This window comes from Micromys minutus (assembly GCF_963924665.1).
Source record: "Micromys minutus genome assembly, chromosome: 1".
NCBI lineage: Eukaryota > Metazoa > Chordata > Mammalia > Rodentia > Muridae > Micromys > Micromys minutus.
Genome location: NC_137969.1, coordinates 140564641 through 140590576, shown reverse-complemented (window position 1 = coordinate 140590576; position 25936 = coordinate 140564641). Strand labels below are relative to the sequence as shown.

Sequence of the window (25936 nt, the reverse complement as noted above, 5' to 3'; positions counted from 1 at the left end):
AAACTAAAAGGGACTATGGGAAAGATTTAAATTTTGGACCCCCAGTTTCTGTTGTACAAGAGGGGCATCGTAGAATGGAGGATGGATGTATTAGATCATATGACCAACTATAACTTCATTCCCATTAACATCGAAGAATGTTCTATGTACTGATATAAATGATTAAATTGATTATTTCTTGTGGAATAATTTGTTCCCAGTTGTCACTACTAGGGATCTTGTAACAAATTTTCTTCTTGTATTTCTATTTGACTATATGTCCTTGGATAGGTAATCACTTGGTTATGAACAGATTATATTACATTTTAGATCAGGGAACTTTCCTGAGTAGCTATTATCTCAAGTCTAACTTCAGTCATTCAAATGTGAGGATGCATTTCTCTACTTTCTTACCGAATCTTCATGTGATTAAAACTTTTGCTTTTTTTTTTTTTTTTTTAAGCTGGGTCTCATGTAGCCTTGGCTAATCTCCAACCCATCATATAGCTGAGAGTGACTTTGAACTCATGATGATTTTGCCTCCACCTCCCAAGTGCCAGGCTCTCCAAAAACATATTTTCCTTTTAAAGATTTGTTTGCTTCCATTTGTATGCTTTCTGTATGTGTCCCTGTGCAACATGAGCATGCAGTGCCTCCAGAGGCCAGAAGATGATGTTGGTTAACCTTGGAACTAGAGTTGCAGATTTTGTGAGCCACCATAGGAATGCTGGCATCAGAGGCCATTTCCTGTAGAAGAACAGTCAGTGTTAACCACTAAACCAACTCTCCAGCTTAAAAATAAAATCTTTAAGTAGTAAATATTTTTTGTTTTAGTACTGACATACCATTTTTATTCCTTGTTTCTTTAAATATGAGTTATAATGAGAGTAAATTCAATTTTATGGCTATTGACCACCTCAGTTTTTCTCTGTGAAAAGTTTGTCAGAACCACATATCTGTTTGTGTGCACAATGTACACTCAAAATTGCAATTTAATATATTTTGTTCAATTTTAGGAAGCACCCATATATTTTCCATGATATGCAAATATCAGAAACATATAATTTAGTTGCTAACATCCCCTGAACCCTGTGTTATGATCAGCGTCTGAACAACAGAAATGTATGACATAGTTCTTGCTTGCAAGTTCAAGCAGCTTGTGTTTAAGTGATAAGATTTCCCAAAAGGACAACTACAAAAAGAAATTGACATAGTAGCAGAAAATTAAGCACCAAACTAGTATTGATAAGTTTATATGATTATTGAGAAGATAAGGCTTTGCAAGCAAATCTGGGTGAAAGAAATATAACTAGGTTGGGCCATGAGTCAAGAATGCTCACTGAATAAGATATGTGGAAATTTGGAGAGCATTACGAATCCTGAATAAAATTAAAATAGCAGAAAAATACTTGCCTTTCAAGACATATTAAGAAGTGGCTGAAGTAAAATCAAGCTGTAATTGTTCAGATAAAACAAGCTGGGCATTTGGTGGTACACATCTTTAATCACAGTCTAGAGAGGTAGAAGCAGGCAGATCTATCTCTTCAAGGAAGCCAGCCTGGTCTACAGAACCAGTTCCAGGGCAGCCAAGGATACACAGAGCAACACTACCCTGAAAAACTAAAAAACACTATCACCACCACCACCACCACCACCACCACCACCACCACCACCACCACCACCACCACCAAACCAATATCCTGGGCAATGTGACAAGCACTTGTCAATTGATACAACAGTTTCTGAAGCATGGTCCTGTTGGGCCACACATCTGTACTTAAGGGGTGCTCAAGGGTCAGATTTATGTCAAACAACTAGTTGTTTCTCAGTCTGGCATTGGAGTGGAGGTTATGTTTTCTCTATTATATCATGCTATTATGAGGATAAGGAGAGAGTGCTGTAAATGTTGCAGAATAATTTATTTTAAGACACAATCTGTCACTGAACCTGGAGCTTGCCATTTCAGCTAGACTGGGTGGCTAGAGACGACAGGGACCCACCCGCTTCTACCCTGTTAATGTAGAGGTCTCAAGCATGCTGCTGTGTCTGGATTTTAGGTGTGTTCTGAAGACCCAACTCAAGTGCTAATGCTTGTATGACTAATACAATATAATCTAGCTTATTACCTCAGCCATTAATTTTTTAAATGAAAGTGTTGCATTTAAGTAATAGTATAATAAACCACAGCAGCTACATCATTATTCTGGTCTTTGCTCAAGGCTTTATCTTCTAGGCTCATCTGAGTTCTCTATAGCTAACCACCCTACCCACCTAGTTTTCCACTTTCTACTCAACTATCCAGCATTGCTAAATTGTTTCCTTTCCAGCATTGCTAAATCTTTTATTCAAGTATGCATTCAGTGTTCCCTATTTGTTGGTTTTTCCCATTAGTGTATAAGGGTGCATCACTATTTCTGGAAGCCATATGAAACTCCAGGAAGTATGTAAAGTACTTACTAACTTTATTAGAAGATAGAGAAATGTACTCTTCAAGGCATCAAAAATAGTCACAAGATTCAAGGTAGTTGTATTACAAATACAGAAATGGCTCCCTGACTTCTGTCTTTTATAAGAATTTGGTGTGTCACTCAGAACCTTAATATGCCTTCATCTGGCAAAAGATCTCTCAGATGCTTTATTAGTTCTAGCCATTTTTTTTATACAAAGAATCATAAAAGCAAAATGCTTTGTTACTCTTAACCCTACTTTTCGCTTATAATTTCTCCCCTATAACAGCACCTACCTATCCCCATGAAACTCTTCAAATTGAGCACTTTTCAAATGACTTAACCTCTCACGAGACTGTTTATCCTAACACAACTTACAGGTAAGTAATTTGTCAGGTGCTTGTTAGTTTCTCTGGGGAGAGTCTCTGTGCTGAGTCAGAGCACTGAGTCACTATCATGGGTGGTAGTTTTGGGTGGGTCTTTCTGATGACCAGGCTATACCCATTGCTTGTATTGTAGGTATTCAATCCGAAGACAACCCTTGTTACTTCCTTTAAGCTGCAGATCCTCACTTGTTACCACACCCGTTAAACAAGTTTCTTCTAAATGACTTTCTGCTACCTTACCAGCCCTTAAGATCTCAAATATTCTTGTGGCTAGCTTGCACATTTACCTAAGAACCACTATCAACACATGAGGAGTTCAGAAGTTCCCTTTGCATTACCACCAGTCAGCGCTGTATCGGAACGATATGTACAGGTAAGTGGTAATTTGCCTGCCTAAGCTTCTGACAAAATAGAACTTCACTGTCTCACCTTAAGGACCGTGGCAAAAATGATTGGGTCTAGGTGGTGAGTATCGAGTGATTTCACAGCCTTTTGGAACTTTAGCATGGAGACATATTGTCACAAATATGCATTTGTGTTTGTAGTCTCAAGTGTTAAGCCCTGGTTTGAGGGGTGCTTCAAAAAAGGGGTGTGTAACTTAGTACCATGTGAATGAAAATATGATGACCGTGTGACTGTTGTCCGGTAGAGAGGGAACAGCAGAGACATTTTATTTCCTTCTGAGTCAAATATGAAATGGGGCTTAGGAAGAATGATGATTATGGGCTCTGTGTTTGTTTAAAATTTCATGGTTTCTACCATGAATTATATATATTATCTTGATTTCACAGTTTTACTACTTGATCGATGTTATCTGTAAAGATGTAAGTGTATATCTTTCATAAATGTTTTTTATGAATATGTTATTCAATCTATTTATTTAGGTAAAAACAGCCTATAAGAGACACATCTATATTGATAACATCCAGTGTTATTCTAAATGTATTATGGGAAATGGATATACTCATTTGTGATAGGACATGCTAACCACATCTTTCTTGACTTAAGGATTTATTGTGTGATTTTGTTTTGTATTAAAGATGTTATTTTATTTATGACCTTAATTTCTCTTATTTTCAATATCTCATGTAAACTAAAAAAGCCATCAGCCAATTTAAGTTTAAAAAGTCCAGTATGACTGGAATTTTGTTTGTTTCTTGTAAATAGTTATTTCCTTTATTCTGGATGGATGATAGATTTTTATTTACGGAGCATTTCATTCTTTCCACATTACTAGTTTACACCTGTGTGAAGTCGTAAGTTGAGAAAAAGGTAAAAGTATTAAGCCAGTTTCAAGAATTCTGAGATGTCTCGGCAAGGCTCAAGCCCTACTTCCGTAATCAGTTTCTCAGAGTAAGACTGAGCCAATTCCGTTCCCGAGCTAGGAAGGGTTAGGAGATGTGGTTGATGGCACTGGCGGCTTTCAGGAGGCTTTGATGAACCTTTGGATGCATGTAGATGCTTGAATGATGAATGATTGCATGTAGTGAAAATAACATCAGATGGATTTCAAAACCAAATGTTACCGTTTTCAGTGCCTCAGTGCCAGCAAAAGGCTGTGGAGTAGGAAATCTGACTTACAGCCTCATGAACAGGATACTTAGAAACTCATACTCAACAGTTCTCAATGGCAAAACACATCTTATATTTCACATCACCTTGAAGTATCTCCCACAAGATTTTCCTAAAGAATATGTGGGGCGATATCAGGAACTGGCTAACACTGGAACAAATTTTCTCTTGTGCTTGAGAAGTTTCCTTGTGATCTTTAGCATTTATTTAATCCTCTGTGCTAGATTATAGATTGGGGAGTCTTTATGTTATTGCAAAAGGAAGCTAAAACTCAGAACAGAAAATCTGGACGGTGGCATGAAATCATCTAGATGGAATGTGGACAGGAAGGGAAATGTAAAACTGTGTCCCGTAGTGACTGCAAAGGAAACAATCAGCAAGTAGCAAGCTGTCTCCTTCTGTTTCCGTCAAGTGGAAGGATAAATGCCCACTGATAAATTTTGTTTGACTAAAGCTTAATAAAAGTAAATACTTCAAGTTTTAACTAGAACACACAAAGTGAGATAGAAACTTGGAATGTCTCTAGGTTGTGCAAAAACTTGTCCGAAATAAAAGTCTCTAAACAAAACTAATTGAAAGCGGAGATATAGATATGAACCCCCAGTTAAGAGAGAATTGGAATGGTAATAATTTGTAAAAGTTCATGAAGGACAGACAAACAAAAGGTGTGTGGATTAGGATGAAAACCCTTCAGTGAGAGTCACAGTGCTGGAGCTGAGTGCTTCTGAGCTGAGGTAAGTAGTCACTCAGTAGATTGGATTTCTGGTCTCCAAAGAACTGGAACAAGGTGGGCATAGGTGTGGAGGATGGGGTGTCGGGTGTGGGGCTGTGGGTAAATCCTTCTTCTCAGAGAAAATTTGTGGGGGAGATCTGTGTGTGAGAGGGTATTAGAAGGAATGGATCTGATATTGAGATGTAAAATGAATAAATAAAATTTAAAAACTGGAAATCAGTGAATTCTTCAAACTCCATGTGTAAGAAACACTTTTTTTTTAAAATTCTCAAGTGATCTCCTGTAGGCTTCATTTTGCACTCCCATATAAAACACACTCCTTCCTTTTATTAATATAGTTTCCACGTTCTGGTAAATATTGGCAGTCTGTAAACTTTCTCAGATGGCTCATTTCATCCCCTTCTCAATATCACCTCTCAGGTTCCCACTGTACAATTCTCAAGAATTATAATAGTCTCAGCTCTGGGTTTGAATAGTCTCACCTGTCGTTTTTCTCTTCTTTCAGTTATGGTCATTACACTGCCCACGGGTGTTTTTCTTCCTAAGCAGAATAAGCTGTCATGTTAGTAGCTTTACGAGGATAAAAATTCAAGTCTTGAGCAGTCTGTATCCTTTTGCTAGCTTTATCCCAGAAAATATATATACGTTGATCTTCCTGTTTTCATTCATTTACTTGTTCCACAAATATCTGTGATGTGAGGTTCCAGACTGTAATCAAAGTATAAAAACAATAGCCAGGCTGGGGAGATGGTTCAGTAATTAAGAGCGCTGACTGCTTTTCCAGAGGTCCTGAGTTCAAGTCCCAGCAACCACATGGTGGCTCACAACCATCTGTAATGAGATCTGATGCTCTCTTCTGGTGTGTCTGAAGACAGCTACAGTGTACTTGTGTACTTATGTAATAAATAATTTTTTAAAACAAATCAAAAACAATAGCCCAGGGCTACAGGATGCTAATTATGAAAGATAAAAAGAATGATATGTAAAAATTAGAAAATAATCTCAATGTGAGACCACGTGAAGTTGGGATGTGATAGAAGATGCCAATGAAGAGAAGGAGCCACAGTGGAAAGATGATGTTTGAATGACAGGTCACTGGGGTAACATGAGGTGACTATATCAGGCAAAAGTACAGAGTGTGTAACCATGATGTGGAGTTGTAAAGTCTGCTGTGGGTCCTCAGAACTTTGTGTGGTGTGACATGGTCAGAATTCACATTATGTCTTTGAGAGTCAGACTCATGACTCAGTGTGGTGCAGAAACTAAACTACCCATTACTGATCATAATTTGAGCACGACATGTTTCTTCTTCTTCCTAGACTGTCTGCCCAGACATTTTTCCTGATGAATTTCTGCAGATTCTAATCTCAACTCAGTCCAAGGCTTTCAAACACTTAGGTTGCTATGACACATCAGATCTACTGTTCCATGTTTTTATAGAGAAGATTAATTCAATCCTCAGCAATAAGCTAATAAGATAGATAGACACTGCTCTCTCCCAGGATAGAATCTGACATTTTCACATTACTGTGCACATCATAAGGTCATAATAATAATTTTGGCATACAATCTTACTTGAACGTGCTTGCACTGTCTTAGCTATAGATTTCTTCCAAGGTATTTCTCTTCGCTCCTTTTGTCTGCCCTGACATCTTTCCCGATGGACACTTTATTTCTTCCCATTGATAATGGGAAATAAATCTATATATCCATAATATTAGATATGACAACAGCAAGCATATTGTGAAAAAATGCTTTTACAGTATAGATATGAGGGAAAAAAGGAAAATTTATAGTGTAACTTTTAAGAAAAGCACTTTTTATATTTTCCCCTTCCTTCATTTTCTTAACATTTTTACTACATTTCTTGTGTGTGCATACGTGTGTGTGTGTGTGTGTGTGTGTGTGTGTGTGTGTGCATGCGTGCATGCGCGCTTGCGCACGCTCGAGTGTGCACGTGTGCATGTGCGCCTGTGCACCATGCTACATATGTGTGTATTGGAGGACAGCCCACAAGACTCAGCTTTCTTTCACCATGTGGATTCCTGAGATAAAACTCAAGTCATGAGGCTTAGCATGAAAACACTTACCCGCTGAGCCATCTTGCTGACCTCTTGCCCCCTTTCTTCTCTGTCTTTTAATATTTGTGTACCTAATTGTGATGCTTTTATAGGCAGCAAGAGTAAAGTAATACAGAAAAATATATATTTTATATGACATGTTTTTCATCTCTTTCATTTGCAGACCAGTCACAGCATCCCGCAAATCTTTCCCATTATGGATAATCATCCTCACTGTGCTTGGAGTGCTGGCAGCCCTTGGGCTGATCATTGGACTCTTAGTTCACTTTCTGGCAGTAGGTTGGTATGCATGTGCATTAATTTCTCTTTGTTATGCTGTTTACTTCAATTTCTGTGAGTTATAAAGAAGCAATTGCAATTCATGAATTATCTCCCACTACTGGAGTTTTCTGGTCCTGAAAAAGACTATCACTGGCATTTGCAAATATTGTACTGTGGAAACCCTTCTACACACATGTATAAGAATGAATATTAATTTAGACACAGATTTACATACACCTGATAGACAAGCAAAAGAACTTATTCTACCAAACAGTAAGTTTGTTACTATTACCAAAGTTTTATAGTTATTGTATGTATGGAAGAGAATTCAAGAGATATTGACATTTCAGTTAATTATTTATTAATAAGAAAGACAATATAGAAATCCTTCTTAACAGATTAAAATGTTGGACTTTTTAAAAATTAAAATAGAAAAATATCACTTCACCCTCTTCTCTTTCCTCCCTCCAGTCTGTCCTAGCTAGCTTCTCTCAGCCCTTCCTGTGTCCCCCACTTTTATGATAGCTCCCACTTTTCTTTGATTATTATTGACACACACACACACACACACACACACACACACATACACACACATGTGCGCGCGAGCACTCAAGTGTATAAATACAACCTGTGGAGTCTGTCTTTGTTGATGGTACATAGGTACATATATGGTTTCATCTGTATGTTGGATGAGCAATAAAGGGGTTCATCCTTGAGAAAGGCTAATTCTCCCCCAAAAGTGTCCTCAGTTTGCTGCCTACACTCCTTGTCTGGGGGTGAAGACCCACGGAAATGACTTTGGGCTAATATGTCCATTGACTGCCATTCCTCCAGTCTAGCTTTTGCAGTCACTTCATCTTTCATTTCCTTTTATTGCAAATTGATATTTTTTACACTGTATATTATTTACATTAAAAAACAATCCACACCCAAGGCATAATAACAAAATTAACAAATCAGAAAGAAGGCAATACAAACAAGTAAGCAAAGAAGAAACAGGTCAAAGAAAACGTACAAGAAGTGCAGATAGATGCAGACAAACACACTTTCCTTCTTACACACACACTCACATTTAAACCCATAGGAATTACACAAAAACACAAAGCCAGAAATTATAATCTATATGTGAAGAGTCATTAGGGTTAAAAAAAGCCCCAAATTAACATTATGAGGCAAGGAACCACCAAAGATGCTATTGAGTTCATTTTTGTGCTGGCCATCTACTGCTGGGCATGTGACCTACTTTTAATTAAGAGTGTTTGTAACCCCATAGGAAGAACAATATCAACAAATCAGACCCCTCCCCCAGAACTCCCAGAGACTAAACCACCAACCAAGAGCACACATGGAGAGACCCTTGGCTCCAGTCGCATATGTAGCAGAGGATGGCCTTGTCGGACATCAGTGGGAGGAGAGGCCCTTGGTCCTTTGAATGCTTGATGGCCCAGTGTCGGGGAATGCCAGGGTGGGGAGGTGGGAGTGGGTGGATGGGAGGGGGAGCACCCTAACAGAAGCAGGGCAAAGGGGGATGGGAGAGTGGGGTTCAGGAGAGAAAACTGGAAAAGGGGATAATATTTGAAATGTCAATACATAAAATATCCAATGAAAAAGAGTGTTTTGTTTACCCAGAGAGATTTTGTTGGTGAAAATTAATTTTCATTGGCAAGTCGTTATCAAATAGATAGAGCTGCTGTGTTAGGGATGGGAGCAAGTGTCCACGTCTCTCAGGTCTAAGATCCCATCTGATATAGACCTGTGTAGGTCTTATTTAAGGCAGCAGATTTTCAATATTATGACTGTTACGGAACTTCCATGCCTTATTCCATTATAGTCTCTGAGCTGTGGATGCAGCTGTGATAGAGATATATGTATTCAAGCTGGTTTTTCCATGATATTGTGATCTCTTTATTTTATCCAATTATGGTTGTCTGTGATGGTCTCCATCCCTGAAAAGAGAATCTTCTTTGATGGGGTCATGCTTGTTTGGTATCTAGGATTATTCTGTGTTGTGTACTCGCATCTGAAAATTTGAAGCTAGAGACATCAGATGAGAAAGAACATGAGGCATGTGTCTTCTTGGGTCTTTCTGAGATACCTCACCCAGTGTAACATTTCCTAGGTTGATTCCTTTACCTGAAAGTCTCACAATTTTATTTTTCTTTAGAGTGTGAATAGTATTCTAGCATGCATGTATACCACATTGTTATTATCCGTTCCCCTGTTGAAGGGTCTTTAGGTTGTTCCCATTTCCTAGTTATTGTGAATAATGTGACGACTAAGGCTTTGCAAGGGTCTGTGAAATAGGATACGGAACCCTTTGGGCAAATGCTGGATCATGTGGTAGATTTTCTTTCTGAGCACTTTCTAAACTGATTTCCAGAATTACTGCACCAAGTTGCCTTCCCAGCAGCCGTGAATGAGAGTTCCTTTCCCCCTACAGCCTGGCCAGCATTTTTTGTCAGGTAGTTTGTTGATCATTAGCATTTTTACTGGGGATTGCCTTCTGATGAAAACAAATGTCTTTTGACATTATTTATATTATACATAAGATATGGTTATATCAATTATATTAGTATCTGTGACAGTTGAGGAATGGAATGTATTATTTGTATGCCTTGGAGCCAGATGATTGAGTTTTTATCATTGGTTCTTCTTAATAGACTATAATATTAGGTTAGTTACCTAATTACCATGAGACTATATTTCTCTTGAAAAATTAGTATGTTTCTTAAGATTTTTCTATTGTATCTTCTAGTAGCAATAGTTAATGAATGGTAACTTTAAAGGTCTATAGTCTGGCAAATGGTTACTCAAATATCAGTCAGTATATAGCTCTTTCTGTCTTAATCAAGATGCTATTCTTAAGGATGGGAAGATGTAGTTCAGTTGGTAAGGAACTTGCCTCCTGTCTTAGTTTGGGTTTAACTGCTATGATCAGACACCATGACCAAAGCAACTCTTTTAAAGATAACAATTAATTGGGGCTGTTGTACAGGTTCAGAAGTTTAGTCCATTATCATCAAGGAAAGATTATGGTAGCATAAAGGCAGACATGGTTCTGAGAGTTTTCTTCATCTGAAGGCTGCTAGTGGAAGACTCAGGTCCAGGCAGCTAAGAGTAGGGTCTCAAAGCCCTTGCCACAGTACCACTCCTACTCACACAAAGCCACACCTACTTGAACAAGGCCATACCTCCAAATAGTGCCAATTCCTTGGGCCAAGCATATTGCAAACTGTCACACCTCCCAATTTGAAGAATGGGATTAGATTCCAGAACCCAAGCAAAGCCAGACACAGTAGTGCACATCTGTAATCATAGTACTCCTGTGGCAAGATGGGAGATTGATATAGGAGAACCCTTGAAAACATACAGGCTAGTTAGCTAGGCATACATTGCAGCAAGCAAAAGAGACCCTGTGTCAAATAATATAGAAGTTAAGAACTGATTCCTGAGGTTGTCATCTGACTTTTACACATGCTCAGTGACACATATCCCTGCTCCCACACAAATATGCACGCACACATGTACATCAGACACACAAAGTACTCATGTATATGCACACACATACATATAAAGATAAAAAGATCTCATTCTTCTTTGTAATCCCCCTCCTCTGTGTGTGTGTGTGTGTGTGTGTGTGTGTTTTCTATTATTGGCTTTAAAACCATTTTCTACAACATTAAGGTGATTTACTCAATTGTTCCAGAAATACTAATCGCAAAGGGCAATCATTATCCAATGAGCACAAAACTTCCTGCTTTGTGTTATTACACAGTCGGAGTACATTGAATTTAAATAGCTCTTGGATCATTTTTATCTCACAGAGAACAAGATCTACTACTATAAAGGTAGCTTTAAAGTGCTGAATATCCCATATGACCGAAATTATGAAAGGGAGACATCACTGGAAAGTAACTACCTCAGTAAAATCCTCGAGATTAAAGTAAGCTGGATTTTCTTCTGTTTGTTCACTGCTTAAAGTGTAAATATATGATTTAAATTTGATGTCGAACTCTATGTTTTCTGTTAACAGATAGCTGACGCCTTTCAGAGTTCTAACATTTACAAACAATATATCAACTCTCAGATCATCACACTGGTGTAAGTACCTACCATTAATCATCAGAAAAATAGATAAAGCTGTCATAATTATAATTCAAGTGCTCCAGGGACAATGAATCTCGAATCCTCTGATATACCACAGCCATTGCGAAAATGACTAAGCACTGACACTACTGTACCTATTCAGCATAATTGTTCAATATAACACCAAGAAAAACTTGTGCTTATGTGTCTTTTTAGGTTTAAGGGAACTATTCAAGAGTTCCCAAGTCAAACATTGGATGATCTTCTGTTAGTTTTATTAGTGAGTATAACAACATAGATTCTATTTTCAACTTGAAAGTCAGCTGAGCATCTTTTGATACTGTTCCAAGGGTTCTTCTTTATTTTTATTTTTTATTTTTTTTAAATTGGATATTTTCTTTACTTACATTTCAAATGTTATTCCCTTTCCTGGTTTCCCCTCTGAAATTCCCCTATCCCATTTCCCCTCCCCTTGCCTCTATGAGAGTGTTCCCCCACCCACTCCCTTCCTCCAATTTCCCCACCCTGGCATTTCCCTACTCTGGGCTATTGAGCTAGTTTAAGAAGAACTAAGGGCTCTTCTTAAACAGTAGAATCACATATGTACCAGGCTTTGATGCCACAAAAGGCTTCCACACACGATTTTAAAAAAGTGTTCCCTGCACATGAGAATAAGTAGCCAAATGTTGCAGAGGGAACACCAGAATAGGGACACTACAACCTGTGCCCAGATTTTATAGTTTAATGGCCCCAGAGCTTTAAAAGAGTCACATGACCAGTTGGTCCACCTCTGTGTTATTAAATAACAGTGACAACAGCTTTCTTGTTTTCATCATAGACTTGTATGCAAAATCAAAAGATAATAAGTGTCAAAATATTTGCACTTACATATATTTTTTCATGTGTATCTCAGATCTATATACATATTTCAAATGAAGGTGAGTGTTGTTTTTACTTTTATCAATGCCACCAAAGTCTACCTTTTCTGGACTCATGTGACTTCTAGAATTGCAGAAGTGCAGAATGAATTAAGGCTCCCATTAGCATTAACATTGGGTTAATTTTACTGCTGAGGTAAAATGGAAAACTAAAGTCTCTGAGGTGACTAAAAACAATTTGCATGTTTGTGTGTGTGTGTGTGTGTGTGTGTGTGTGTGTGTGTGTGTTTCTGTTTTGTTTTATTACCCATGGATAAAACTCAGGTGTCTGTAGGTAGCAAGATTCCAGAGAAAGTGAAGAAGAGGCCTCAGGACAGTGTGTTTCTCATTGATATGTAATGCTGCACATACCAAATTCATATGAACTAAGTACCCTATAGGAATTATTAGTTTATAGACATCTTACTGAGGCTCCTTCCAGACACTGTCCCCAGGGATCATATTTTATGTTTTGTCATTGTTGCTGTGCACTGGATAGCATTAAAGCCCTTCTACATCTAAGTCCAATCTCCTAGAGACTGGGTAACTAGGTATAGGGCAACACTGTATAATGTCAAGAATCCAGAGTATAGTATAGGATCTATCATCTTCACTGAGTAAAAGTCTTACTTTGGTAGTGGCATACTCCTGATTACATTATATAATCTCTAAGATATCGAGTTAATGATTGTTTATAAAATCATATCACAATACTCTTACTGTAGACTAACAGAGATGTTGAAACATATAATAATAAATGTAACAAAAAAGCATCTGTAACATAGCACTAACCAATAAATATTAATTAAAATCTTTACCAATGGGTATTATGTGATATAGCTCCCCTAAACTCAGCTTGATGAAAATTTCCGTTTGACTATAAAATGTCAAAGGTACTTTAATCTCTGTTAATGCTTTCATTAATGTATATCAATGCTTCCGTGAACTTTTCATTAACCCTTTAAGTAAAAATTGTGTGGAACTCCTCCAAATACTTGTAGTAAAAGATGCCTTACAGTTTCTGCCTGACTTGTTACAGATGTTTTTCACACACACCTTGTCTCTCATAAAAGTGAAAATTCCTAGAGGGTAGGAACTGTGCCTGAGTTACCACTCAGTGAAATTCAGCAAAGTTGCACGTCTTTGGCAATTGCTCACAAGTGACTGTCAAATTTAGAGACATGACTCAATTCTTAGGCGATTGTTTTTCCTTGGTACCCCAGGTTAGTTCTGGTTTCTGGAAGGTACAGAGAGAACTTCATGTCCTCCAAAATGTACAGCCTAGCTATGCCTCTTCAGTTGGAACATACATGTAAGCATATGGCAGACTGAAAGCTTCATCTAAAGTGATGCTATTGCACAAACCCATAAAGAAGCAACAGAATCAAGATAAGAAAAAGTAAAAAGAGGAAATGTGAGTCTTAACACTGAAAAATTTGTCTCCAGTCCTGATAGCAACAGTGTGACAGCTCATATATGGCTGGTGTTTAAGGACCCCTGGTTAAACAAGGAAAACCTAAGAAGAAGAATTGAAAACATCTTACATCAGATGCTGGAGAGCAACTCTGGATCCCTGACTATAGATTCTGGGTCTTTGAAGCTCATGGGTAAGCATATCTATTAGATGAGCACAAATGCCACTTTATCATTTCATACCCAGCACATGCCATCGACACCAAGCATAAAGACTCTCTTCAGTATAATTTTAAATGAATGTTTTCATAGGTCAGAGAAAACTCATCCTTTCATTCCTTTTCTAGTAATGCTACATTTTGTGGTTGCTTTGAACAAAAAGGGATGGTTTCTTATTTCTTACTAGGTGTTGATACATTTTAACAAACGTTGTAAGTAATGGTGTGTTGTGTTTCTATTTCCTTGATGTATGAAAACTAACATTAGATTTGCACTTTTAATACTTGTTACTTTTTAGTAGTTCTTTTTATATACTGACATGAATCAGATTTACTTACAGAACTTAGCCTTCCTTCAAGAGAAGATAGTCCCGGTTTTTGACATTAGATGATGTTAATGAAAATATTAGCTTTAGTTCATGAAAATGTAATTTCTCAAATGGAAGTTTGAAGATGGCACTTTAATACATGTTCAAATATAGCAGAAAAAATTCCAACAAGCTAATTTTTACCTTTCTATGATACTTTGTTCTGAATGCCCAGTCACTTCTGGGCCTTATGGTCTGTGGGAAATACTATCTCCACTGCTCAGCTTAAATTTACTGTGGATTATTTTTTCTGTATTTCAGAAATCACTAAGGTTGATGCTGAGAAGATTATTAACAACCGTAAGTTCAAATTTCTTTTCAATGAAATATGGGGTGATCTAAATGGCAATAGTCAAGACTGGAAGAACAGAGAACAGTAAGTTTACATGTAATCATAACTCACACAATCATCAGAATGCTCCACACAGGGGTTTGATTAGAACTGCATTTCAGAGATGATGGCACAGAGGAATAAAGAAACGTAAAACTTGCCTGGATTCATCCAGCTCGTAAATGATAAGCCCAGGATTCAAATCCAGAGCTCTAGTGGCAGAGCCCATGGGTTGACTATGGCTTTGCCTTCCACAAATGACATATTCTCAAAGGATCAAAGATACAATGTGAGAGACTTATGGGGATGCTGCTGCTTCCTGTGTGGATGATTATGTTCCTATCTAGTGTTGGATGCTGACAGCATCAGATATAACCAAGCAGGACTGCTGAAAACCCAGTTCACTTTCTGCATTCTCCCTCCCTCCCTCACTCCCTCCCTCCCTCCCTCCCTCCCTCTCTCTCTCTCTCTCTCTCTCTCTCTCTCTCTCTCTCTCTCTCTCTCACACACACACACACACACCCATCTTTCTATTCTCAATGAAATCAAACCGACCACCTCTGAAGGCTGCGGGAGACGTCCGAGAATGTCAGCAACCTATGACAGAATCACAGGAGGCTCTACCGCTCACCAAGGGGAGTGGCCATGGCAAGCGAGTCTCAGAGTGAATGGTAGGCACCACTGTGGGGCATCCCTCATCGGTGAAAGATTTCTGCTAACAGCAGCACATTGCTTTCAGAGGTAAGATCATTGTGTTCTTATGGTAATCATAAAGGTAAGATTAGGACAACCCAAGGGGCTGGACAGTCCTCATTGTAGGCAAATTGTCTTCTATCCTCAAAAGTGTCCTGGTTTAAAAAACAAGTTACTGATTAGCCTATTTCAGCCTTTTCTTCTTTACCAATTAAAAATAGGAAGAGCCATTAGGTCTTTAAATTGGTATTTATGCCATTTATTTTTGATATTTTTTCTTACATGAGTCTTATTTCTCATCACTTTATACTTCAGATTCTAAAACACCTGTGGTTGCAAAAATGCTACATTGTATCTCTTCTCTTTATCCTATCACGCACACCCACACATTTAAGCAAATATAACTCAGTCAAGATGTGCACGAGGTACATAGATACACATTCATGTGAGCAGAACACTTGTACATATAAAATAAATCAGAAAAAAAATAGGTACTATTGCAATGGGCTATAATGCAAGAACGTATTTAGGTTGTAAAAGCATGTGGCAGATGCTGCTATGTACTATAAAATGTAGTATTTCTGTCACCTAAAAATAAGTACAAAAATATGTGTTCTTTCCCCCTCAGGACAAATAATCCAAAAAACTTAACCGTTAGCTTTGGCACTAGAGTAACTCCAGCCTACATGCAGCATAACGTTCAAGAAATTATCATTCATGAAGATTATGTTAAGGGGGAACATCATGATGATGTGGCAGTTATAAAGCTCACAGAAAAAGTTTCATTCAGAAATGATGTACATCGGGTTTGTCTTCCGGAAGCCACACAGATTTTTCCACCAGGTGAAGGAGTCGTTGTCACAGGATGGGGATCACTTTCTTACAACGGTGAGTCACACAGCCAAGCACAGCCTAAGGGCAATGTGAGCATGCAATGTGTACCGTGTGTGCAATGAAATGTGAACGTGCAATGTGTACTGTGTGTGCAATGAGTAAGGCGCCATTTCATCTCTGGGTGTCCAGTCCCTCAGGCCTTCTCTCAGGGAGTATTGCAAGGACCTCGTAAACTGTTTTCGTTTAAAACATTCAAAGGATGCCAGTTTAGGCACAGAAACCCTCTCTCCTGTAGAAACAAAGAGAAAAGTTTCTGGGCCAATTATGTAGGAAGGAAAAAAATGGCAACACTTGGAAGGTGTTTCTAATAAATAATTGGACATTGTTTTCATTAGTTTGGGGGAGAGAGGAGTGATGGGTTTATCCTTAGAAAGAAAGAAAGAAAGAAAGAAAGAAAGAAAGAAAGAAAGAAAGAAAAAGAAAGAAAAGGCAAGAGCTAATAAAGGTTCACACACATAGAAGCCTAAAGTCAGTATCCATTCTGATCAGGTTCCCGGAAGCTGTTTTGCTGACGTGATGGTTTCCTTTAGGTAAATCTCCCCTGTTACTCCAGAAAGCCTCCATTAAGATTATTGACACAGATGCTTGCAATTCTGAAGAAGCTTATGGAGGCAGGATCGAGGACACAATGCTGTGTGCTGGTTACCTTGAAGGCAGTATTGATGCTTGCCAGGTAGGTCTGGAAACCGTTTATAAGGACCACAGAGTCTATAAACAACTGCTATCCTTTTGTGAAGCCCATAATTGTGGAGAGGTGTGCTTTGACATTCCTATCAGCAACCCTTTAACGTGATTATTGCCCATAAGTAGCCCATGTTTCTAAGTGTTTAGTAAACACTGATGATATATTTTCTTTGAGTTGAGTTCTGTGCTTGGTCATTCACAAGTGTTAATTAGTTTAATTCTTGTGAGAACTGTATGATGTAAATGTTATTATTCTCATTTCATAAATAGGAAAACAGAGGTAGAGGAACATTATGTACTGTATTACGATAGAGCTGGTATGTGGTAGAGTTGTGCACAATTCTGGATTATCCCGAATCACAATGTATCTTCTTAACTGTAGATCAGAAAATGTTAAGTCTAGGAGATATTTCAGTATTGTTAGGACATCTCCAAATTACTTTTAATTTTTATCCCTTGCATGCCTAAAGTTCTGGCTATTTTCTCAGGTATAAAAGTCTGAAGTTTAAGCACAATCAAATGTATTCCCTAAAATCTTTCTCAGTAACTAGCTTGTAACGTCTTAGATTATACCTTTAAATTCTCATACTCACAAAAAAGAATCAGGGAATACATTTGGTCAGTATTAATGGTGGTTAGGGATGTATAGGGATTTAAATAACATACCTCTCTATGATCTCTTTGAAGTGCCAATAATTCACAACTTCATCCAGAACATCTTTATCTGTAGCTAAATTGTGAATGAAGAACCTGTCAAAATAATAAATGTTCTTTGTTTTATTTAGGGTGACTCTGGAGGACCACTAGTTCATCCCAACCCTCGAGATATTTGGTACCTTGTTGGGATAGTGAGCTGGGGACATGAATGTGGCACAGTCAACAAGCCAGGGGTCTATATGAGAGTAACATCCTACCGTGACTGGATTGCCTCCAAGACTGGCATCTAGTAGAAAAATCACCTTCTAATAATGAATGAAGATCATATTGCCCAGTACTCTATCACTGAACATCCATTTCTTTATCTTTTCCATGGTATGTGTGTGTGTGTGTGTGTGTGTGTGTGTGTGTGTGTGTGTGTTTCTGTGTGTTTTGGCATACATGTGGGTAAATGTGTGTTTGTGCTTATATATGTAAATGTGCATGTAAGTAGATAATTAAGTTGATGTTAAGAATCATCCCCAATAATTCATTGAGATAAGCTCTTGGTTAAACCAAGAGCTCTCAGATTATATACACCTTACTAGTCAGGTGGCTGTTAGAACTGCCTATTTCTGACTTCTAAAGATGGAAGTGCAGACAGGCTTCTATGCCCATCAGGTATTTATGAGCATCCTTGGCATTCCATTTTCAGTCCTTAGGCTTTCATGCTTAATCACCGAGCAAGCCCTCAGCTGATTTTAAACATTACTATTTTGGGTGTATGGGTGTTTTTTCTCTGTACCACATACATGCCTAGAGATCAGAAGAGGGTGCTGTATCCTCTGGGACTGGAGTTACAGACTGTATGAGCCACCCTATGGGTGCTGGGAATTGAACCCAGGTCTATTGGAAGAACAGCTAGGCCATAGAGTCAGTCCCACTCAATACTCTAAATGCTTTTTAAATGTGTACAGTGCTTATTTTGAAAGAATTATAACCCTAAGGGAATATTTGTAAACCTTTAAGCAAACTAGACAAGACAAAAATTAGAGAACCTGTATTTCTTGGTTCAGGAAGCCCTTAGCCAAGAAAGCACGCCCATCAAAATACCAGTAAAATACTATTTGTGTCCTAGTTTGCCAGTCTACACTATTGCTCTTTCAGGACATAAGGTTCTTGAGTTTTCTCATACAGCCTTTGTAGACCTGTGGAAGCATGGCTTTGATTGTGGTGAGTTATCAGACTGTTCTAGGGGAGAGTAATGCCTCTCAAAGGTTGAGTTGAAACATGCCGGACTTTCATATCACAGCTTTGCTGAAGCCTGTGATGGTGACCCGACCTACCCTGAAAACAGGTCTCCAGCTACAAACTCTTGTTTCCTGGGCATTCACCAGGTCTGCAATCATTCTGAGTTTCTCACCACCAATAAAACCAGACACGTTTTAAGTTACAAGGAATCACTACCGAAATTATTCAGCATAGGTACAGATTGTTTTGTGGAATTCTCTGTGTAACATGTTTTTTAAAAAATTATCTGAACTCAATAAAAAGTATGGTGTATCCTAATGAAAGCAAAGGAAGATCTTTATATTCAGTAACAGTCTGATTGAGTGTGCGTTTACTTAATAAATGTACTATTAAGTAGGCTAGCTTTTCTTTCCTCTCATGAAGGATGAGATCAGTGTTTCTCTTCTCACTTGAAGGTGAGCACACTTCTCACCTTGGAATCCTCTGATCTGCAGAGCTTCCTAATGTGGTCCCTCATTTCCTGATCAGTTTCAGCCCTACTGATTGATCCAAGAAGTGACTCTTCAAGTAGCTTCAAAGGTGGGAGTGAGAGCCTCAGAGCCCAGAACCTACAGACAGTAAAGCTGGCTTCAGGCTCTTCCCAAGATGACCACCCTCTGACTACCCCCCCCTACAAACTCCCCGTGACTATCCCTTGACTACTTCCCCGCCTGACCTCCACCTCCAAAAGGCGATGGTTCTCCTTGGGATTAATATGGTTATACATTCTCATACATCCCAGTCATTCTGACATTTCTTTACCAATGGTCCCATGTGGTCCCATGATTTCCTGTGCCCACCATTCTGGTGGAAATAAGAACCCAGAAAGAGTTGGTAAGAAAGGCCTTGGGGTTGATGGTGATGGAACAGTCCTGAGTAACATAGTCAGCCATATACAATGGCATTTGTGGGTGTTGGAAGAGAGGTAAGGCAGGGACTGAGGTGTTTCTAGAGCAGCAGTGGGGTCAGGAGGGAGCTGCCAGCCTCAGAGATTCAGAGGAAGGTAGATAGGTATGATGTGTCTATAGGAAGATGCTTTATCAGAGAAAATGTTAATACCTGGCCATCTGGTGCCACAGTTCCTAGAAATGAGCCCAGTACGTTTTCTATGAGGCACTAGTCTCTATTGTCAAGTGATTTCAATCTAGTAATCACTCTTGAAAAATAAAATTCTTAATCAGCATTTTCTAAAATCTTCATCTATCGACTGCATAAGTCTTTATAAGATTTTAAAATATTATTAAAAGTTCAGAAACTTACACTGGCTTTAGGAAAGATAGCTTTTTTTTTTCTTAAAAATACTGGCTAACAGAAGCTGAAAGGAATCCAGATGTCCTCTAACAGAGGAATGGATACAGAAAGTGTGGTACATTTACACAATGCAGTACTACTCAGCTATTAAAACAATGACTTCATGAAATTCCTAGGCAAATGGATGGAACTAGAGGCAATCATCCTGAGTCAGGTAACCCAGTCACAAAAGAACACACATGGTATGCACTCCCTGATAAGTGGATACTAGCCCCAGAAATCTCTGAATACCCAAGAAATAATTCACAGACATTATGAAGCTCAATAAGAAGGAAGACCAAAATGGGGATGATTCAGTTCTTCTTAGAAGGGAGAACAAAACACTCATGGGAGAAAATGCAAGGTCAAATAGAGGAACAGGGATTGAAGTAAAGATCATTCAGAAGCCGCTGCACCTGGAGATCAACCAAATATTCAGCTACAAAACTCAAGCACTATTGCTGATGCCAAGAGGTACTTACTGGAAGAAAGCAGATAGTGATGCCTCCTCAGAGACTCTGTCAGAGTCATATAGATACACCTGAGCATGCTTGCAGATAACTGTCGAACTGAACACGGGGACCCCAACAAAGGTGCTAAAGAAAGGACTGAAGAAGCTTGAAAGGGGGTTGCAACCTCATAGGAAAGACAACAGTATCAACCAACCAAACCCTCCACAACTCCCATGGACTAAAACACCAACCTTTCAGCGCACACTGAGATACCTTTGGCTCCAGTTGCATATGTAGCTAAAGATATCCGTGTCTGGCATCAATGTTAGAAGATGCCTTTGGTCCAGGGAGGACATGTTTTTTCAATGTAGGGGAATGCCAAGGCACTCAGGTGGAGAGGGTGATTTGTGAAGGCAAATGGAGGCAGGAAGAGGGGATGGGAGGGGGCAGGGGAAAGGGATAACATCTCATATGTAAATACAGAGTATCTAATAAAAATAATACTGGCTAAGCAAATAGGTTTTCACTGTTCTTGTATATTCCTGGTCCTATGGGAGAAAATATTTTTACCTGTTTTTCTTTTTTCTGACATATTGGTTTTATACTATCCATTATTAACAGTTTTCTATGTTATCAAACATCTCAAATGTGTATATATCATGGGTAGCCACACTACGCATTTGTTGTAAATTTAATAAATTAACTGTTTTGAACTAAGGACTTCTTTGTTTTTTAATTTTTTTGTGGCGATTTTTTTTTGTGCTGGAATTGTGGGCATACGTCACCATACTCAGGTTATAATTTTTTTTCTTTTGGGGGGGCGGGAAGGAGCGAATATGACCTTTATTGAACTTATTCACCAGAGTGGAAATAATGTCCATACAAAAAACTCCTCTGTCATACCGAGAATCAAACTCATAATTCCATTTCTTTAACTGTTCAAAGACCAGTTCTCCTAAAGTAGCTTTGGCATATCAAATTCCAATTAGTTATCTTGATTTTCAATCTATTTCATCACAGTTATTATCACGTCATATTCATTGTCATCGTAATAGTAAATTAAACAATAATGTGTAACAACTGTTGAGTTCTTGCTGTGCATGATGAATTGATTCTAAAGATCCTATCCCAACAATTCCTCTTTTTTTTTTCTACAAAGAAAGCTATTAGCCTACCTTTACAGATTAGGAATCTGAAATACAAAGCAGTTAACAACCTTCCTCCAAAGAACAGAACAATGCCCACCCTGGCTCATTCCCACCAGTCACAGAAGTCCTGATAAGGAAGTAAGTCTGACAAGAAGTTTGATATTTTTTTATGTTCATTTGTTTTGATATCATTTTATTCTTTGATTATTTGATTTTTCCTGTAACTATTTTTTTAAATTTATGTATTCACTTCACATCTCAATATCAGAACGCCCTCTTCTCCCAGAGTTGCTCCCTTATTTCCCCCTTCCCCTCCTCCTCTGAGAAGAAGGACACATCATGGTCTTATCCTACCTTCTCAGAGCACATCATGTAGCTTCAGGACTAGGTGCATCGTCTCCTACTGAGGCCAGACAAGGCAGCTCAGTTAAGGGAACAAGATCCACAGGCAGGCAACAGATTTAGGGACATTCCTGCTTCAGTTGTTGGGGGACCTACATGAAGACCGAACTACACATCTGCTACGTATGTGTATGGGTGGTGGGGTGAACATATGTGTCTAGGTCCAGCCTTTGGTTGATCTTTGGTTGGTGGTCCAGTCTCTGGGAGCCCCCAAGGGTCCAGTCAGCTGACCTTGTTAGTCTTCCTGTGGAGTCCCTGTCCTCTTTGGTTCATCAGTCCTTCCCCCAACTTTTCCAAGACTTCCCAAGTTCCATCTAATATTGGCTGTGGGTCTTTGCATCAATTTTCATTGGTTGCTGGGGATAACAGCCTTTCAGAGGACAGTTATAATAGGTTTCTCTCTGCCACCATATTGTTTCTTGCCCATGGGATGGGTCTCAATTTAGGCCAGCCATTGGTTGGGCATTCCTTTCATCTCTGTTCCATCTTGGATTAAAAAACATATTTAATCTTTAAAAAATTTTACACTCCAGATTTTATCTCCTTCCCAGTCCACACATGAGACTGTTCCACATCTCATACCCATCTCATACCTTCCCCTTCCTTCCATCTCCAAAAAGATGTCTCTGCCCCCACAACCCTCATGTCCACCCAACCAGATGTTCCCACTTCCTGGAGCCTCAAGTCTCTTAAAGGTTAGGTGCATCGTCTCTCACTGAGACAAAGACCTAGCAGTCCTCTGCTGTATATGTGTTCGGGGCCTTATATCAGGCTGGTGTATGCTGCCTGGTTGGTGGCTCAGTGTCTGAGCCGTAACAGGAATCCGGGTTATTTGAGACTGCTGGTCTTCCTATAGGGTTGCACTCCTCCTCAGCATCTTCCAGCTTTTTCCTAATTCAACCACAGGGATCAGCAGCTTCTGTCCATTGGTTGGGTGTAAATATCTGCATCTGACTCTTTCAGCTGCTTGTTGGGTCTTTTGGAGGGCAGTGTTGTTAGGCTCCATGCATGTTCTTTTGGGTCTGAGTTACCTCATTCAGAATGATATTTTCTAGTTCTATCCATTTGTCTGCAAAACTCAGGATGATCTCATTCTTAATAACTGAATAGTCTTTTGTTGTGTAGATAAACCACATCTTCCGTATGCATTCTTCTGTTGTGGGGCATCAGGGTTGTTCCAGCTTCTAGCTATCACAAGCAAGGTTGCTATGAACATAGTGGAAGATATGCCTCTGTAGCCTGGTGGGGCATCTTTTGGGTATATTCCTGAGTGGTATAGCTGGGTCTTCAGGTAGGACAATTTCCGATTTTCTCAGGAACCTCCAAATTGATTTTCAGAGTGGTTGTACAAGTTTGCAATCCCACCAACAATGGAAGAGTATTCCTCTTTCTCCACATCCTTGCCAACAGGTGTTGTTACCTGAGGTTTTGATCTTAGCATTTAGCATCCCACTATCAGTGACTGCATATTATGTCTGTTCTTTTGTGACTGGGTTATCTCACTCAGAATGATATTCTCTAGATGCAGCCATTTTCTTAAGAATTTGGTTAAGTCATTGTTTCTGGTGGCTGAGTAGTATTCCATTGTGTAAATGTACCACAATTTTTGTATCCATTCATCTTCTGAAGGACATCTGGGTTCTTTCCAGCTTCTGGCTATTATAAATAGAGCTTCTATGAACATTGTGGTACATATATCTTTGTTGTGTATTAAAGTGTCTCTGGGGTATATGCCCAGAAGTGGAATAGCTGGTCTTCAGGTAGTACTATATCCAATTTTCTGAGGTATTGCCAGACTGATTTCCAGAGTGGTTGTATTAGTTTGCAACCCCACCAAGAGTGGAGAAGTGTTCCTCTTTCTCCGCAGCCTCGCCAGCATCTGCTGTCATCTGAGTTTTGGATCTTGGCCAATCTGACTGGTGTGAGGTGGAATCTCAGGGTTGTTTTGATTTGCATTTCCCTGATGGCTAAGGATGTCGAGAACTTCCTCAGATGTTTCTCGGCCATTCAGTGTTCCTCAACTGAGAACGTTTTGTTTAGCTCTGTACCCCATTTTTTAATAGGGTTATTTGATTCTCTGGTGTCTAGCTTTTTGAGTTCCTTGTACACCTTGGATATTAGGCCTCTATCTGATGTGGTGTTGGTAAAGATCTTTTCCCATTCTTTTGGTTGCCTTTTTGTTTTCTTGACAATGTCTTTAGTCTTACAGAAACTTTGCAATTTCATTAAGTCCAATTAACTCGAACAAATCAGTAGCCTTCCTATACTCAAAGGACAAACATGTGGAGAAAGAAATTAGGGAAAAGGTACCCTTCTCAATCATCACAAAAACTATGAAATACCTTGCTGTGACTCTAACTAAGCAAGTGAAGGACCTGGATGACAAGAACTTCAAACCTCTAAAGAAAGAAATTGAGGAGGATCTCAGAAAATGGAAAGATCTCCCATGCTCATGGATTGGAAAGATCAACATCTTAAAAATGGCCATCCTACCAAAAGCAATCTACAGATTCAATGCAATCCCCATCAAAATTCCAACCCAGTTCTTCAAGGAATTGGAAAGATCAATGTGCAATTTCATATGGAATAACAAAAGACCTAGAATAGCTAAATCCATCCTCAACAACAAAAAAACATCTGCGGGAATCACTATTCCTGACCTCAAGCTATATTACAAGGCAATTGTGTTGAAAACTGCATGGTACTGGTACAGAAATAGGCATGTGGATCAATGGAATAGAATAGAAGATTCAGAAATGAGACCTCATGTATATGGTCACCTGATTTTTGACAAAGGAGCCGTAAACATTCAATGGAAAAAGGACAGCCTATTCAACAAATGGTGCTTGTTCAACTGGCACTCAGCATGCAAAAGAATGAAAATAGACCCTTTCTTATCTCCTTGTACAAAGCTCAAGTGTAAGTGGATCAAAGATCTCCACATTAAACCAGATACACTGAAATTATTAGATGAGAAAGTAGGGAAAACCTTAGAACACATAGGCACAGGAGAATATTTCCTGAACAAAACACCAATGGCTCAAGCTCTAAGGTCAAAGATTAACAAATACCCCATTTTTTGATTGGATTCTTTGTTTGTTTTGTTGGTGGTTAGCTTCATGAGTTCTTTATGTATTTTGGATGTTAGCCCTCTGTTGGATGTGGGGTTAATGAATGCTTTCCCCAATCTGTAGATTGCCAATTTGTTTTGTTGACTATGTCCTTTTCCTCACAAAAGCTTTTCAGTTTCCAGTTTTTGATTTTAGAGCCTATACCATTGGAGTTCTGTTTAGGAAATCTCCCCCCTGTGCCAATGAGTTCAAGGCTCTTTCCTACTTTCTCTTCTATAGATTCAGTGTATCTTGTTTTATGTTGAGGTCCTTGATCCACTTTGACTTGAGCTCTGTGCAAGGTGACAAATATGGGTCTATTTTCATTTTTCTATATACAGACAGCCAGTTAGAGCAGCACCATTTATTGAAGAAGCATTCTTTTCTCTATTGTATAATTTGTCTTCTTTGTCAAAGATCAAGTGTCTGTGTGTGGTTTTAGTTTTTTAATGAGTAAAAATTTCTTATACCTCTGGGTAATTTATCAAGAAATTCACACTAGAAAATGACACCAATACCACTTTCTCCAAACACATTTGTATTTG

At 38.8% G+C, this 25936-nt stretch overlaps 2 protein-coding genes across 2 annotated transcripts in view; both read left to right on the top strand.

Annotated features, from left to right (window-relative positions):
• The window catches only part of TMPRSS11B (transmembrane serine protease 11B), a gene marked incomplete at both ends in the record, with an annotated part of 22880 nt that extends 4870 nt beyond the window's left edge, over positions 1-18010 (top strand). The window contains 10 exons of the mRNA XM_080910144.1: positions 2716-2806; positions 7362-7477; positions 11284-11402; positions 11493-11560; positions 13909-14069; positions 14723-14761; positions 15359-15533; positions 16114-16373; positions 16910-17052; positions 17849-18010. Of these exons, the coding sequence (XP_080766270.1) occupies positions 2716-2806; positions 7362-7477; positions 11284-11402; positions 11493-11560; positions 13909-14069; positions 14723-14761; positions 15359-15533; positions 16114-16373; positions 16910-17052; positions 17849-18010 (1334 nt within the window). The remainder of the gene's footprint in view (positions 1-2715; positions 2807-7361; positions 7478-11283; positions 11403-11492; positions 11561-13908; positions 14070-14722; positions 14762-15358; positions 15534-16113; positions 16374-16909; positions 17053-17848) is intronic.
• A 979-nt stretch (positions 18011-18989) lies between these two features.
• LOC308414912 (ovochymase-1-like) overlaps positions 18990-25936 on the top strand; it is a gene marked incomplete at both ends in the record, with an annotated part of 153473 nt that continues 146526 nt past the window's right edge. Inside the window, one exon of the mRNA XM_080910084.1 lies at positions 18990-19096. Coding sequence (XP_080766210.1) covers positions 18990-19096 — 107 coding nt within the window. The remainder of the gene's footprint in view (positions 19097-25936) is intronic.